We start from the raw sequence: 16,932 nt of genomic DNA, 5'->3' as shown, positions 1-16,932 counted from the left end.
CATCGAGGAGCTCAGAGAACATCACCCCCTGCTGGACATGGTGGACCATAACAGGAGACCCAAACTCTCTGTGAGTACTGTTCATGTGGAGCACTGTTAGCTGTAGGCTTTAGCTATTAGCGCAGGGTGGCCATGTTTTCAAACCTGAGACCCTAAAGTGTACTGCACATGCATGTACACACATTCTTTATTATTATTCATTAATTCAGCACAGAAAACAAGTTTTTCTCTCAAAATTCAACAAAACCTAGTTTATTTGAAAAACCTATAATATATCTAGTAAACACAAAACACAAGGATCACATTGGTGTGATGTTACAATTCACTGATTATCAGATACGGTAAAACAACGTGTATCTGTCCGTGAACACGGACGACACGTCGACTGTCAAAGTTTTATATTAATGATCATGTGATTTAACAGTTTGTTTGATTTCAGTTGACTCCTCTGAGGACGCTTCCCAAAATAGAAGGTAACGCAACTACACACTAAAACTACACAACAACTATACAACAACTAAATAATAAATCTACACAACTCCCTGTGTTGCCATAGCAATCATACTGTTTGGGGAACCAATCAGGTGGGAGACCAACATGCAGCTGTTGATTGACGTGCTCCTGACCAATGGGAGTCCTGGCTGTGAGTACGACACACACCTGTCGACTCAGCTGCCAGTTCTGGCCTGTAACATGGACCTGATGTGGATGGCCGAGGCCCCGTCTCCACGGTAACCAACAAAACAAATCAATGATCAGTTTAGGTAATATGTCATGTGACAGCCTGTGGTCCACACGTCCTGTCAGGGTGGTGCTGTCGACTGTGTTGACTCTTCTGTGTTGCTGTAGCTTTGGTCACGGGATGTTCCTGCTGTGTCTGGAGTCCGTCTACAGGAAGTTGACAGGTCGGGAGCTGCAGTACCAGGCGCTGCTGGGAAAACCAAGTCTGCTCACGTACCAGTACGCTGAGCATCTGCTGAAGCTGCAGAACCACAACCACCGGATAAACACTGTCTACGCCATCGGGTAACCAAACTGTGATTCACATTCTACACTGTGTAATAACACACAGTGTGTAACACGGTAAACACACTGTAACACCGTAACCAAACTGTGTAACACATTCTACTATGAACAATAACAAACTGTGTGTAACACCATCAGATAACCAAACCACCATCTCTTGTTGCTTAGTGACAACCTAATGACGGACATCTATGGTGCTAACCTGTATAACCGCTACCTGGCTCAGCAGCATGCTGCCATAACTACCAGCACCAAGTTTGTTGCCCAGGGAACAGGGAGTCAGGTGACTATGGCGGTTTCGGAGGAGGAGCTGGTGTCCACTGCTGCACAGTGTCGCTCCCTACTGGTACGTAGCGTCTCATCCTTTAATGGACCAGTCCGCAGGATTTAAAAGAATCCCTCCTCACAGCTGCACACAGGTTACAAAGTGCTTCACAAGATCCATGGTAGCAATGAACACATTAAAATAAATGGTACCTGTCCTCAGGTGTGCACAGGCGTCTATAACCCTCGCTCCCCGTTGCCTAGTGACCAGAGCAGCACCATCACCGAGACAGTGTTCCACGGTCACAGAGACCTGGTCCTGGAGCCAGACCTGGTGGAGCCAAGTCATGTGGTGGAAGATGTGGAGGCTGCAGTGGATCTGCTGCTGCAGGAGGAGGGCGCTGTTACACCTGACCTCTGACACACCGTCAGTTATGTTGTCCAATCAAGATCAATGCAGAGGACCTGAGGAGGTCTCACTCTGTCTGTTTATCAGGATACTGTAGACAGATCACATCCACATCGGGTCCTGGTCCTGTGAGGACCTGAACATGGAGCAGAGTCTGAACTCTGAACTCACACAGGTTCTTTAACCACTTTGATAAATTAAGAGCTGTTCTGATCATGTGACTCTTGTCACATGACTGTGTGTGTGTAATGTCATTTGTCAACAGCTTTTTATTTTACTGACAAATTTAGTAATAGATTCTACATTCATATTTTAGATGATTTATGTTCAAACATAAAATAAACAAAGAAAATCATGTAGAATTTTACAACATATTTTTTGGTGTATTTAGTTTTTTATTGACAAAACCCTGAACCTGAATTATGTCATAACCATGTTCCTCATAAAAACACAAACACATAAAACCACACGGACAAATTCATAAGAAAAGAGTTTTAAAAATGAATAAATGAATGAAATCAACAACTGTTTTCACACATGATCTCTTGAAAATGTTCAAAAAATAGTGTCTGTACATGTCGTGTAGACATGTTGTGTAGACATGTTGTCTGGTCATGTTGTGTAGACATGTTGTATGGTCATGTTGTGTAGACATGTTGTCTGATCATGTTGTGTAGACATGTTGTCTGATCATGTTGTGTAGACATGTTGTGTGGTCATGTTGTCTGATCATGTTGTGTAGACATGTTGTGTAGTCATGTTGTCTTGTCATGTTGTGTAGACATGTTGTCTGGTCATGTTGTGTAGACATGTTGTCTGATCATGTTGTGTAGACATGTTGTGTAGACATATTGTCTGGTCATGTTGTGTAGACATGTTGTCTGATCATGTTGTGTAGACATGTTGTCTGATCATGTTGTGTAGTCATGTTGTCTGGTCATGTTGTGTAGACATGTTGTGTAGTCATGTTGTGTAGACATGTTGTGTAGTCATGTTGTCTTGTCATGTTGTGTAGACATGTTGTGTAGACATATTGTCTTGTCATGTTGTGTAGACATGTTGTGTAGTCATGTTGTCTGATCATGTTGTGTAGACATGTTGTGTAGTCATGTTGTCTGATCATGTTGTGTAGTCATGTTGTCTGGTCATGTTGTGTAGACATGTTGTGTAGTCATGTTGTGTAGACATGTTGTGTAGTCATGTTGTCTTGTCATGTTGTGTAGACATGTTGTGTAGTCATGTTGTCTTGTCATGTTGTGTAGACATGTTGTGTAGTCATGTTGTCTGATCATGTTGTGTAGACATGTTGTGTAGTCATGTTGTCTTGTCATGTTGTGTAGACATGTTGTGTAGTCATGTTGTCTGATCATGTTGTGTAGACATGTTGTGTAGTCATGTTGTCTTGTCATGTTGTGTAGTCATGTTGTTCACAGCTCATCCACACCGGCCTTCATCATGATAATAACTTTATTTGTATAGCACTGATCTAAACAAGGTTACGAATGCTTCACAAGATCCATGGCAACAATAAATACATTAAAATAAATGGTATTCATTTAATTTCAGTTGAAGAACCAGATCATAACATGTAAAGGTCGAAACTTAAAATATATTAAGAAACCAACAGCTCTGACGACTGAAGGAGAAAACATCTGACCACGGTGGAGAGGAGACTTCCAGATTCAAACATGGTGTAAATGTTTCCAGTGGAATATGAATGACGCCACAGCAGCAGTGGAGGCATGTTATGTTTTATTACGTCTGAAGAATCAGTCTCGTCCCCCCCCCCCCCCCCATCATCATAGTGCTGAGGAGCTGATGAAGTTTATTTTCAGTGAACTTGCCCTTTAACAGCTGACCCGCTCAAGATGGCGGCGACAACAGGACACTTCACAACAGGAAGCAGAGAATCAGCCGCGCATGCGCACTGGCTGAGCCCGGGTCCCTGTAAAGATGTCTGAGCAGGCGGGGAGGGAGCGGAGCGGAGGACCCGAAACAAACGCGCAGAACCCGCAACTCTCCACAACTTCACCGGCCAAGGTAAGGGCAGGGGGCCCGGTACAGCCATTCCGACCGCAGCCAGGTGCGGCGGAAGCTCCGGGCCTTCAGATGAACCGGGTTAGCGGAGCTCCGAGCGGCTCGGTCCCCGGAGCGGAGCAGAAATGTTGTGCAGGACGCGGCGCTCTGTGGCAGGGGCGTGTCCGCCATCTTGTGAGAGAAGTGGCGCCTAAACAACAGCTGTCGCTCCGAGCGGGCCGCGCGAAATGGCCGATAAATGACCGATAAATGACCGTCAGCGGCGGAGCCGGCGGCGGCCCCGCGGCCTCTCGGTGCGTTTGACCCGCTTCACCGCACTTAGACGCGGCTGTAGACCGAGAGCTGCCGCCGCGGGGTCGAGCTGTGAGCGCGGGCTCCCGAGGAGCAGCCGCAGCCTTTTGTCCCCCCCCCCCCCCCGTTGGTCCCGACAGACTGACATGCGCATGCGTGTAACCATGGCGCTCGTGTCTGCGTTCAGCGTCAACACGAGGAAACATGAAACGTATTGTCAGCGCATCGATCATGTCAACAAACTGAATCCGATCAACAGCTGATCATCAGATTCAAACAGTCCCGTCGTTTCTTTAGCGCCACACTCAGGAGAACATGAGGAACTGCTGCTTCGCTGTCCTCCGTCACGTTAAACAGCGTTTACCGTAAAGTAACACGTCACATGACGTCACAAACCACTAACATCTATACACTTATTATTCATCTTTTCAACAACAACAGTTTAATTATTTCATGTTTGTGCTGAAAGGAAATAACGAATTAAAATGAATGTGATCGCTGTGCAGCTGGTTTCAGACAGACAGGTGAGAGAGAGAGAGACAGGAGGAAGGGAGAGACGGGTGGGAGAGAGAGAGAGACAGGTGAGGGAGGGAGAGACGGGTGGCAGAGACAGTTGAGGTGTCACGTGACCCCCTCAGTGTCACATTTATTATAATTCATGATAACGAATAGCTTCAGGTGACATCACTCAGTCACATGACATCACCGGGGGACATCAGAGTATTTCACCTGTGTTTTATTTTGAAAGTAACAGTGTCCTTTCCTGTCGAGACAGGTTGATGTCATTCTGACGAGCAGCTGAGATGTCCAATGACAGCCAGGGATCAGTGAAGGGGGAGGCAACCATGATTCTGTCTCCCTCTGGCTCCACCTCCTCAGAGGGACTGCCCCTGTCTCCGTCCACAACATCCAAACCACCTGAGCTGCCAGGTACAGCTGTCTGTCTGTGTCACCAGTCTGTCTCTCTCTGACCTGTCTGTCTCTCAGATGAGCTGGTCCAGGCTGGATGGTCTGTGTTGGTCTCTCTCTCTTACATGTCTCTCTCTCTGACCTGTCTGTCTCTCAGATGAGCTGGTCCAGGCTGGATGGTCTAAGTGTTGGTCTCGGAGGGAGAACCGACCATATTATTTCAACAGGTTCACCAATCAGAGCCTGTGGGAGGTGCCGGTGCTCGGTCAGCATGACGTCATTGTGAGTAAAGTTTGCTTGTCATCTTACATCACTTCCTGTTTACACAGTAATCACTGGATTCTCTAGACTATATTTTATATATGAACTGACTGTAGTATATTCCTGTTTGTCTGCAGTCCGATCCTTTAGGTCTAAATGCAGCCCCAGCAGAAGGTGGGGACAGTAACCATGGTAATGGTCAGAGGAAGAGGAGGAGCTCTGAGGAGCAGGGGGCGGGTCCTAACAGCCTTAAACGAGCTAAGGTAAAAACATCCCACCTGCGTGCTCACCTGGTCATGTGACCAGTGCAACTAAAGGGGATTCAGATTCTCTTGAGGTGGACAAACGTGTCGTCGCTCTCTGTTACTTCACGGTGACGTTAGCATTAGCTGCCTCAGTTCACAGCTGAATTTGTACATTCTTGTGGTCTGAACTCAACGGTCGCCCTGTAGATGGGTCACAGTGTGCAGTGGATTATGGGAAACTGTGTTGTCTGTTTCCAGGTGGAGCCCACCACGCCCATCTCTCCCAGTACCCCCGGGCTCAAACCCTGGAGCTCTGCCCCTGAGGACAAACAGGCCCAATCAGCTACACCCGTAACTCCAAGTCTTGCCCCCGCCCCCTACAGACCAGCTGTGTGAGTGCTGAAGCCGCACCCCTTTCTTTGTGCATCTCTTGACATCCTGTGGATTTACTTTAAAGTTGTTGTCGTCTTCAGGATCTACTGGGATCTGGACATCCAAACCAACGCTGTGATCAGAGAGCACCCCTCCGCCAATCACCTGCCCCCCCATCCTGAAATCGAGCTGCAGCGAGCTCAGCTCGTCACAAAGCTGAGACAACACTACCACGAGCTGTGTCACCAGAGAGAAGGTAGAGAGACACCGACCGACTGGGACAGAGTCTGTGAAACACTGATGCTGTTTAAACAGTGTCTGGACAGTTTCAGGAGTTTGAGTTCCACTTGTGAAGCAGCAGCAGGAGATTACAGAGTCAACAGGGTCAGACTCAGGAACAGGAACATGTCTGACGCTAACATTTATGTTCTCACATTTAGAATGTTCCAGTTTGAAATCAGCTTCAGTTCAACATGAAGAGCGGGGACAACTGAGATTGAGTAGCTCTCCATACAGCTGATTTAAGAGTTTAACATCTGTCCGCCTCTCTCTTTCTCCCCCTGTCTGTCTGTTCAGGTATTGATCCTCCTCGCGAGTCGTTTAATCGTTGGTTACTGGAGAGGAAAACGATTGACAAAGGTCATGACCCTTTACTGCCGAGCGACTGTGACCCCATCATTTCCCCGTCCATGTTCAGAGAGGTCATGAATGACATCCCCATCAGGTACCTGCCTGCCTGCCTGCCTGCCTGTCGGTCTGTTTGTCTGTCTGTCTGTTTTTCTTTCTTACCACCTGTCTCACCTCCTGCCCGTCTCACTTCTCAGGTTGTCTCGTATTAAGTACAAAGAAGAAGCTCGCAAGCTACTTTTCAAATATGCTGAAGCTGCCAAGAAGATGATTGACTCTAGGTAAGTCACAATGTGAGGTCATCAACTGAATGGTGGGCTGGTGTAGTGGGGGCTGTGACCTGTGACCTCTGACATGTCCAGGAATGCGAGTCCAGAGAGCAGGAAGGTGGTGAAGTGGAACGCTGAAGACACCATGAGCTGGCTGCGTCGAGATCACTCCGCAAGCAAAGAGGACTACATGGTAACAGTTGACCTTTGCTGTTTTCACTGTCGGCTGATTTTACTCTGTACATCAAGATGTTTCATAAGAGTAGCCCAGTTCACAGTTGAGTATGTGTGTGTGTGTGTGTGTGTAGGATCGTCTTGAACACCTGAGGCAGCAGTGTGGTCCTCACGTTACAGCTGTTGCCAAAGACTCCGTGGAGGGAATCTGCTCTAAGATCTATCAGCTGTCTGCAGAGTACAGCCGCCGCCTGAGACACACACACCTGAGTCTGCTGCAGGAGCCACCTACAGGTACACACACACACACATGCACACGCACACACACTTACTGTCAGTGCTGTTACTTATACGTGTGTATTGTGTTTTCAGAGGCGTGTGCGTCCCCTCAGCAGTCGCGGCTTGTCTACTGTTACCCTGTGCGTCTGGCAATCGCCTCGCCACTGCTCCCCCGGGTGGAACTGCACTTTGAGAACGACGTGGCGTGTTTGCGTTTCAGGGGAGAGATGGTCAAGGTCAACAGAGGTCACTTCAGCAAATTGGTCAGTGCTGCTGCTGTTACCATGACTTCCTGCCAGTAAAGGCCTGTAAAAGGCCTCCAGGAAGTTTTTATGTGAAACATGTGAAGTCATTTTCACTGTTCACCAGCAGAGGGCGACACTAACCTGGAAACCTCTGTCTCTCTGGCTCTGTTGTTACCATGGTTACAGGAGCTGTTGTACAGGTACAGCTGTATCGACGACCCTCGCTTTGAGAAGTTTCTGTCCAGAGTCTGGTGCCTCCTGAAGCGATACCAGGTCAGCTGACTCTCTGTCAACCAATCAGCTTCAAGTTGCTGACAGCGGGTGTAACAGTTCATTGGTTAACAAAGTGTGTTTGTGTGTTTAGGAGATGTTTGGCAGCGGTGCTAATGAGGGGACAGGCCTGCAGGGGGCACTGCCGGTGGCCGTGTTTGAAGCCCTGAACCGACAGTTTGGCGTTACCTTCGAGTGCTTCGCCTCGCCGCTCAACTGCTACTTCAAACAGTTCTCCTCGGCTTTCCCCGATCTGGATGGCTTCTTTGGATCTAGAGGGTGAGACGGAAATCTGTAAACTGTGGGACCGCGGCGAGCGGTTTGTTGACACAGTGTGAGTAACTGAGTGTGTGTTTTCAGGCCCTTCCTGTCCTTCTCTCCAGTCAGCGGCTCGTTTGAAGCCAACCCTCCGTTCTGTGAAGAGCTGATGGATGCAATGGTGACACACTTCGAGGTCAGTGTAGCATCCTGGTCTGTACAGGTCTGTAGTGGTCTGTACTGGTCCTGAATGTCCTGCTGACTCGTGGTCTGTCTCCGTCAGGACCTTTTGGAACAGTCCTCGGAGCCTCTGTCCTTTATCGTCTTTGTTCCTGAGTGGCGTGACCCCGTGACCCCGGCTCTGACTCGCATGGAGGGAAGTCGATTCCTCCGTCATCAGATGAGTGTCCCCGCCTACGAGCATGAGTATCGATCCGGGAGTCAGCACATCTGCAAGAGGTACTTATGCTACACTATGTGTACTTATACTGTACTAATACTACACTGATACAACACTGTGTGTACTGACACTTCACCGATACTACAATTTGTGTACTGATACTAGACGGTGTGCACTAATACTATATAGTATGTACTTATAGTACACTGATACTACTCTGTGTGTACTAATTTTACACTGATACTACATGGTGTTTACTAACACTACACAGTACTACATTAATCCTGCACTCTTTGTGTTGTTAGGGAGGAGATGTCATACAGGGCGGTCCACGGTACTGCGGTTCTCTTTCTACAGAATGACGCAGGTTTTACAAAGTGGGCTCCAACTCCTGAGCGTCTGGCGGAGCTGATGAAAGCGTACCGCCCCTCCTCCGCTCGCCCCTCCTCCCTTTCTTCTCCTGGCCCCGCCAATGTTGCTCCTGGAGACAGAGACTCCACCCCCAAGGCCTCTGATAGGACACAGAGCAGTGTGATGTCACCAGGGAGCCATGACAACAACAACAACGATAACAACAGCAGCAGTAGCAGCAGTAGTCCTCAGGACAAGATGGCTGCCGTGTAGAGGGGTGTGGCTTGTAGTGTAGTCCTGGCCCCTCCCCCTGTTGTTACCAGCGTTTGTTTGCTCCCTGTCTGTCCCTCACCAGCACCTGCTTCTCTCAACATACCCACAATGCAGTTCTGTGGCAGCTGCCAGCCGGGATAAAGAGCAACGCTGATACCATAACCTTTAATTGTACCTTTGGCTCACCGTCACCCCGTGGTCTGTTTCATCGCCGTCTATTCCAGCTGTTCTGATTGGTCAAGGCTGATATCACAGCATCTGGAGCTTTGGGTTCACGTCGGGACATGGTGCCGCAGCATGGCAACCAATGAGAACAGAGTTAAATAGTGAGCAGCGACGTGTTCGAGCTCCAGCAATAAAAACCTCTTCATTCACCTGTGATGTCATCTGTGTTGTCACTGCTCCTCTGGGCCAGAGGACTTCTCATTGGTCCCCACACCGACTGGGCTTGGTGATTGGTTGACAAGGCAGCTATCATTTGTATTGGACAGAATCCAGCAGCGTCCCGCTTCAGGCCCTGCCTCCTCATGATGTTCTGGCCAATCAGTGCCAGGGTGCATTGTGGGAGACTGAGTATTCAGCCAGCAGGAGCATCCAGAGTAAGGTTATATTTACTGTTGGAGGCGGAGTCAGAAGTGGGATTCGGACTGGTCGGTGAGGGCGCTGAGAGACGGACGTTACCTTCCTGCCTCGTCAGAGGTCCCATCACTTCCTGAGGGAGTGTGGAACAGCTCCTCTGATTGGCCGATGGGCAGTCCAATCAGGCGACTGTCACCATGTAGATACTGTACAGTGAAACTGTTTATGTTCTTTTCCTCGTCTGTTTTTTTAATTTAATTTAAGGTTTTTTAAAGAGATGAACTGTTTCCTGTTTGACAACGTTCTAAACCAAAGTGAAGAAGAAGAAAATGTTTGTGTGTAAAAGTAAACACGTCTGAGCGACGGCAAAGCTGATCAGTGGGAAATTTGATGCAGACGTCAAACAGGAAACGATTCCGCATATTTTTATATACTTCTTTTTTTCCTTGGTGCATGAATCTTTGGACTCTGAACGACGCTTGTGATCCTGAATGTTTCCACCGAGTCTCTGATCGAGCGGTCCTTTAAGTTGACTGCTAAGCTAGGCTAACGTTGGACTGTGAACATCATAATGAAGAAAACAAACTGGAGACATTTTCTTGTAACTAATGAATTAATTGGATCAAAATATTAACGCTCTTGTAATTTTGAGATAAAAATCCTGTGACAACCTTTGACACTTTGTGTGATGTTTCTCTTAATTTTCTGATTTTCTTAATGTTTAATAAAATAATTATTTTGTTTAATGAGAACATTTTGATTTAATTAAAGTTTTCATGTGATAAAAAATTTAAGATGTTAAAATAAGATTTTATTAATAAAAAAACTGACAAGAAATTGAATTAAACGCTGTCTGTCTGAGAGAGAGACTTCAATATTTTCAGGTGATTAGTTTTCTGACAGATGAATAATAATCTGTTCTCCAGTTTGTTTGTTTTGAGTTAACATGTGGTTCTCTGATGACTTGAGGATAAAGACCGGACTCGTGTAAATAAAGACAAAATGCAGCTTCACTGAACTATAGAAATATATTCAGAGATCCAGAGATGCAGACTGACGCACACACACACGTCGATTCATCACTTTTCATCACAATAGCGCAGCGTCGGTATTTATACTCTTCAGAGAACTCGTCACTTCCGTGTCTCAACACAATTAACAGATCATCATATTTCAAAATAAAGCTTGGTTTTAGATTGGTGTAAGTGGTGCTTTTACTTTGTACGGACACCGGATGCGCTGCAGCAGTTGTAGCTTCACAGCGGAAGTGAAAGTTGTTATTTCCTGGAATCGGACGTTGATCAGCGGATCATTGATTATCGATCACCTGTCACGCTGCTCGGTCTGTGCTAACAGAGTTAGCTTTAGCTGTGATTAGCTTACACTAGCAGAGTTAGCTCAGTTTGACCCGGGTCACAAACCTTCCTCCATGGGAGCCCACCGCAGCGAGGGAGGCCGGGACTGGCTGCAGCAGGACGGACAGGAGCTGCTGGAGCAGACCCCGGTGAGAGCTGACGGTTGTTAGCGGGTTAGCTTAGCTCAATGCTAACCCCATTGATTCAGTTGATCACCTGTTGGAACTTTTAACAAACTTATGATCTGCTCAGGTTTCACTGCAGCTGAAAGCTAAGCTAAGCTAAAAGCCACCAGCTAAACTGTCGCGATAGTTAAGCGTCACTGAGAAACGTCAACATGTTAACTGTTCATCGTGTTAACTGTTCATCGTGTTAGATGGTCATCGTGTTAACTGGTCATCGTGTTAACTGGTCATCGTGTTAGCTGGTCATCGTGTTAGATGGTCATCGTGTTAACTGTTCATCGTGTTAACAGGTCATCGTGTTAGCTGGTCATCGTGTTAACTGGTCATCGTGTTAACTGTTCATCGTGTTAACTGTTCATCGTGTTAACTGTTCATCGTGTTAGATGGTCATCGTGTTAACTGTTCATCGTGTTAGATGGTCATTGTGTTAGATGGTCATCGTGTTAACTGTTCATCGTGTTAACTGGTCATCGTGTTAGATGGTCATCGTGTTAACTGTTCATCGTGTTAACTGGTCATCGTGTTAACTGTTCATCGTGTTAACTGGTCATCGTGTTAGATGGTCATCGTGTTAGCTGGTCATCGTGTTAACTGTTCATCGTGTTAACTGTTCATCGTGTTAACTGTTCATCGTGTTAACTGTTCATCGTGTTAGCTGTTCATCGTGTTAACTGTTCATCGTGTTAACTGTTCATCGTGTTAACTGTTCATCGTGTTAGCTGGTCATCGTGTTAGCTGGTCATCGTGTTAGCTGGTCATCGTGTTAACTGTTCATCGTGTTAGCTGTTCATCGTGTTAGCTGTTCATCGTGTTAACTGTTCATCGTGTTAACTGTTCATCGTGTTAGCTGGTCATCGTGTTAGCTGGTCATCGTGTTAGCTGGTCATCGTGTTAGCTGGTCATCGTGTTAGATGGTCATCGTGTTAACTGGTCATCGTGTTAACTGTTCATCGTGTTAGCTGTTCATCGTGTTAGCTGTTCATCGTGTTAACTGTTCATCGTGTTAACTGTTCATCGTGTTAGCTGGTCATCGTGTTAGCTGGTCATCGTGTTAGCTGGTCATCGTGTTAGCTGGTCATCGTGTTAACAGGTCATCGTGTTAGCTGTTCATCGTGTTAGCTGGTCATCGTGTTAACTGGTCATCGTGTTTTCAGAAACCATGGAACGTGATGATCAAACACAGACAGATTCACAGACGAGGACGACGTTCACACATGACTGTCAGGTCAGTACTGGTTTCTAATGGTTAATACTATATTATACTTTATATAAAACCAGAGTTAAACCTATAGATAGAATTAATCTTTATTTATCTTTATTATTATTATATTAAGGATTTTAACTGTGTGTGTGTGTGTGTGTGTGTGTGTAGCTACACAGATCCTCAGGTGTCCATGGACCTGTTGAGGGCAGTGCTTCAGCCCAGCTTCAATGATGACATCATGGCTGTGTTCAGGAAGTACCAGAAGGTCAGAGGTTAAAATTCAATGTTATAACTTATCATCACAATATTTAAACACATCACAACGTTGTGTTGATTTGAACGTGTTTGTGTTTCAGTTCTTTGAGAAAGCTGCTCAGAACGTGAAGGTGAACGTGGGTGATGACGTTCAGACTGATCAGCTGATCAGAGAGGCCTGCAGGAACGTTCTAGAACATGTAAGGTCAACTTCCTGTCGTCTGACCCTGTTTGTCATGTGATCACTTGTACTCACCTGTCTCTCTCCGTGGTTACCATGGTTTCCTCTGATGACATCACCAGGCCAAACAGCTGTTTCCAGAGGGGGAGGTGAAAAGAGTTCGGCAAGAGATCGCAGTCAAGGTAGGAGCCTTCCAACTGACCAATCAGATCATGAGCCAGAGTAACACCCTGATTCTTCTTCCTGTTTTGGTTCTTGACAGAGAACCAGACCTGCTGATGACGACTGCAGTCAAAGAGGAAGTCCCCTCCTCAAGAAGGTAGTGTGACCTCTGACCTCTGACTGTCTGCTCAGACTCTAAACACTGATGTGCTCAGGTGTATGAGGTACAGGTGGACAGGTGTGAGACAGTTGTAGTAGGTACAGGTGTGAGACAGTTGTATGAGGTTCAGGTGTGAGACAGTTGTAGTAGGTACAGGTGGACAGGTGTGAGACAGTTGTAGTAGGTACAGGTGTGAGACAGTTGTAGTAGGTACAGGTGGACAGGTGTGAGACGTTGTAGTAGGTACAGGTGGACAGGTGTGAGACAGTTGTAGTAGGTACAGGTGGACAGGTGTGAGACAGTTGTAGTAGGTACAGGTGGACAGGTGTGAGACGTTGTAGTAGGTACAGGTGGACAGGTGTGAGACAGTTGTAGTAAGTACAGGTGGACAGGTGTGAGACAGTTGTAGTAAGTACAGATGGACAGGTGTGAGACAGTTGTAGTAAGTACAGGTGGACAGGTGTGAGACAGTTGTATGAGGTACAGGTGGACAGGTGTGAGACAGTTGTATGAGGTACAGGTGGACAGGTGTGAGGCAGTTGTAGTAAGTACAGGTGGACAGGTGTGAGACGTTGTAGTAGGTACAGGTGGACAGGTGTGAGACAGTTGTATGAGGTACATGTGGACAGGTGTGAGACAGTTGTATGAGGTACAGGTTGACAGGTGTGAGACAGTTGTATGAGGTACAGGTGGACAGGTGTGAGACAGTTGTAGTAGGTACAGGTGGACAGGTGTGAGACAGTTGTAGTAGGTACAGGTGGACAGGTGTGAGACAGTTGTATGAGGTACAGGTGGACAGGTGTGAGACAGTTGTATGAGGTACAGGTGGACAGGTGTGAGACAGTTGTATGAGGTACAGGTGGACAGGTGTGAGGCAGTTGTAGTAAGTACAGGTGGACAGGTGTGAGACGTTGTAGTAGGTACAGGTGGACAGGTGTGAGACAGTTGTATGAGGTACATGTGGACAGGTGTGAGACAGTTGTATGAGGTACAGGTTGACAGGTGTGAGACAGTTGTATGAGGTACAGGTGGACAGGTGTGAGACAGTTGTAGTAGGTACAGGTGGACAGGTGTGAGACAGTTGTAGTAGGTACAGGTGGACAGGTGTGAGACAGTTGTATGAGGTACAGGTGGACAGGTGTGAGACAGTTGTATGAGGTACAGGTGGACAGGTGTGAGACAGTTGTAGTAGGTACAGGTGGACAGGTGTGAGACAGTTGTATGAGGTACAGGTGGACAGGTGTGAGACAGTTGTATGAGGTACATGTGGACAGGTGTGAGACAGTTGTATGAGGTACATGTGGACAGGTGTGAGACAGTTGTAGTAGGTACAGGTGGACAGGTGTGAGACAGGTGAAGGAGTCAATTGTGTGAATAACTGATTATTTTGTGTCCTCAGAGAAAAACTCGTCCCACTGCTGCGCTCGTCTCGTCTGATCGACCTCTGACCTTTACATCTCAGTGAGTACCTGACAGTGACATCATCAGTGTCCAAGTAGATTGTCTCACCTGACGACCTTTAACCTTTGTCCTCAGAGCGAAGCCGAAGTCTGATTCCATCAAGAGAGAAGGACCGAAGGTGAGATCACACCTGACATCAGCTCTGAAAATACACGTGGTCCACAGGATCGCCCTCTGGTGGCTGGCTGCAGTATAGGTCATAAACAGGGCATTCTCCAGGTTAGCAGACGGGACCTGGATCACATGTGTCATCATCGTTGTGTAATGATCCCGTGTCTTTGTGTTTCAGTGGGATCCTTCCAGACTCAATGACAGCAGCACGTTTGTTCTTGGCTCCAGAGCAAACAAGTGAGTCACATGATGTCAAATACATGTTAAAAACACATTAAGAACACGGCACTGGAGAGGTCCTAGTATGTGTGGTGGTCAGTCCAGACACCAGGTGGAGCCGTTGATCACCTCTGTCTTCTATTTGTGTTTCCTCTGACCTCAGTGGGTTGATGTGTGACTGTATATCCTGTATATGTCTTTACAAATTAAAAGTGCTCTGTGTTGAGATATTGTGTAGTTGAGCTTCCTGTTGATGAATGAGGAAGATAAACTTAATTACTACTTCTGCTTTTATCGAAGAATTACTGAAGGTTTTTAATGTCTGTTCTTGCTTTACAATAATAAACATGTCGTAAAAAAAGCTTTATCAGCTGATCAAGAGGTTAAAGGTCACCTGAACCTGTGATGTCACTGTGCAGGGCGCTGGGGATGGGCGGGACCAGAGGACGAATCTATATCAAACACGCTGACCTGTTCAAGGTAACACACACACACACACACACACACACACACACCTCCAGCGTTGTTACATCTCAAGAAATCTAATCTGAGCAGAGAAGTGTGTGTGTGTGTGTGTGTGTGTGTGTGTGTGTGTGTGTGTGTGTGTGTGTGTGTGTGTGTGTGTGTGTGTGTGTGTGTGTGTGTGTGTGTGTCAGTTTGCTGCAGATGCACAGGATAAGCAGTGGTTGGCGGAGCGACATCACATGAGAGCGACAGGAGGAAAGATGGTGAGAAAGTGAAACGTTAAATCTTCAGGTCAGAGTCGGTTCAGGATAAGTTTTATTAAAGTGGCAATGCTAGCCGGCATAGCGACTTGATGGTGCGTCAGAGGGTCCATGAACGCACCTCGTAGATAGATATCAGAGACATTTAGGCTAAAAACTTTGTGTAAATGACGTCGTTTACTTCAGTTGTTTTGGATTCTGCTCTAACGCTGTTCAACTCTCAGACTCCAGAAGTTTTTGGTGGACTCAAACGTTCACCCCCCCCCCTCCATCATAGTGCTGAGGAGATAATGAGAGAAGTTACATTTTTCGGTGAACTATCCATGAGTGAGAGGTTCACTCTTTTAATAAAGATGGAGGACACAACAGGTCCCAAATTATCTTGATTGCCCCCTGGTGTCTGGCTGCAGTATAGGTCATTAACCCCTCCTCTATGTTAGCAGATGGGACATGAACCAAACTAAAACTCAAAGTAGACGTTAAATAAATGTTTGTAAAGATGTTTCTGTCGTTTCAGCTCGTTCTCATCTCTCTGATGTTTGTTCAAGTGTTTCTGATCAGTTTGGTTTAAACAGTTATTGATAATATCAAAACAAACGTGATGATTGACAGCTGACACTGACTCAGGATTGATTGAGCATATGGGCAGGACCTGGAAACCATGACTCCTCCCCTTGTAGAGGTAGATGATGTTATTTTACACAGCTCACATTGAGACCGGCGGAGGATTTCCTGCTGTCCTCACATCGGCTCATTCGGACATGATGTAGAGATTTTACTTGGAGGCTGACATGAAACTCTTGACAAAGTCTGATGCCTCTGACTTGAACATTTGCGTTCTCACATACAGCCTCTCTGGAGAATACCAGATCATCCAGTTCAGTGCAGGTCTGAAAGCAGCTTTAGTTTCCAACTGTACCTGAAGGCACCACTGATGTTTGTGCTCCTGTGTTCAGGCCTACCTGCTGATTGAAGAAGACATCCAGGATCTGTCCCGCAGCGACGAGTACAAGTGAGTCTGACAGTCATCTGTCTCCATGGTAACCAGCTCTACAGGTATGCCCCCACCCCTGTTGTTACCATGGTAACTGTGTGCGTGTGTGTGCAGGGACTGTCCTGATGTCAGGATGGACGAGATGAAGCCGTTCTCGGTTCCTTCGTGGATGATTGACAAGATGAAGAGAGCCATGGAGGCGCAGAGAGACGCTGACCTCTGACCTCCTCCCCATCAGAGAGCAATCATGTGATTCACACACTCTGACCTGATTGGCTCCTTCTATATTTTCATTTATACTGTTTTCTAACAAAAATTATTAAAACCGTTTGTGACCAGAAGGTGTGTTTTTCATTAGTTCATGACCAGGTGGGATGCTGT

General features: G+C 46.7%; 3 protein-coding genes across 5 annotated transcripts in view; all 3 read left to right on the top strand.

The window, feature by feature from the left end:
* LOC109647435 (haloacid dehalogenase-like hydrolase domain-containing 5) overlaps window positions 1-4,135 on the top strand; it is a 5,806-nt gene extending 1,671 nt beyond the window's left edge. Inside the window, exons 4-9 of the mRNA XM_069514743.1 lie at window positions 1-70; window positions 440-473; window positions 557-731; window positions 850-1,026; window positions 1,195-1,372; window positions 1,514-4,135. The exon at window positions 1-70 is cut by the window's left edge and continues 24 nt beyond it. Of these exons, the coding sequence (XP_069370844.1) occupies window positions 1-70; window positions 440-473; window positions 557-731; window positions 850-1,026; window positions 1,195-1,372; window positions 1,514-1,711 (832 nt within the window). The 3' untranslated portion in view covers window positions 1,712-4,135. The remainder of the gene's footprint in view (window positions 71-439; window positions 474-556; window positions 732-849; window positions 1,027-1,194; window positions 1,373-1,513) is intronic.
* Window positions 3,154-10,285, top strand: pcif1 (phosphorylated CTD interacting factor 1). Of its 2 annotated transcripts, XM_069514734.1 has the most exons (16): window positions 3,154-3,739; window positions 4,803-4,957; window positions 5,094-5,218; window positions 5,335-5,460; window positions 5,701-5,834; window positions 5,916-6,070; window positions 6,391-6,538; window positions 6,639-6,722; window positions 6,804-6,903; window positions 7,019-7,178; window positions 7,257-7,426; window positions 7,595-7,681; window positions 7,773-7,957; window positions 8,039-8,132; window positions 8,220-8,395; window positions 8,642-10,285. In XM_069514734.1, the coding sequence occupies exons 2-16, from the start codon at window positions 4,831-4,833 to the stop codon at window positions 8,958-8,960; spliced, it is 2,190 nt and encodes a 729-aa protein (XP_069370835.1). In that variant the 5' UTR covers window positions 3,154-3,739; window positions 4,803-4,830; the 3' UTR covers window positions 8,961-10,285. The 2 variants fall into 2 exon arrangements, with proteins under 2 accessions (XP_069370835.1, XP_069370833.1); XM_069514732.1 differs by having other exon boundaries at window positions 7,019-7,426.
* A 474-nt stretch (window positions 10,286-10,759) lies between these two features.
* On the top strand, window positions 10,760-16,892 carry LOC109648020 (deoxynucleotidyltransferase terminal-interacting protein 1). Of its 2 annotated transcripts, XM_069514752.1 has the most exons (13): window positions 10,760-11,043; window positions 12,234-12,304; window positions 12,452-12,548; window positions 12,640-12,738; window positions 12,842-12,901; window positions 12,982-13,038; window positions 14,441-14,502; window positions 14,578-14,620; window positions 14,792-14,850; window positions 15,252-15,312; window positions 15,489-15,560; window positions 16,514-16,569; window positions 16,666-16,892. In XM_069514752.1, exons 1-13 carry the CDS (start codon window positions 10,969-10,971, stop codon window positions 16,772-16,774), a joined length of 921 nt encoding a protein of 306 aa, XP_069370853.1. In that variant the 5' UTR covers window positions 10,760-10,968; the 3' UTR covers window positions 16,775-16,892. The 2 variants fall into 2 exon arrangements, with proteins under 2 accessions (XP_069370853.1, XP_069370862.1); XM_069514761.1 differs by lacking the exon at window positions 12,982-13,038.
* Window positions 16,893-16,932: the final 40 nt, after the last annotated feature.

The sequence above is a fragment of the Paralichthys olivaceus genome, chromosome 2 (genome assembly GCF_024713975.1).
Source record: "Paralichthys olivaceus isolate ysfri-2021 chromosome 2, ASM2471397v2, whole genome shotgun sequence".
NCBI lineage: Eukaryota > Metazoa > Chordata > Actinopteri > Pleuronectiformes > Paralichthyidae > Paralichthys > Paralichthys olivaceus.
Note: the sequence above shows the minus strand (reverse complement) of the source record. Positions and strands in the feature narration are given on the sequence as shown.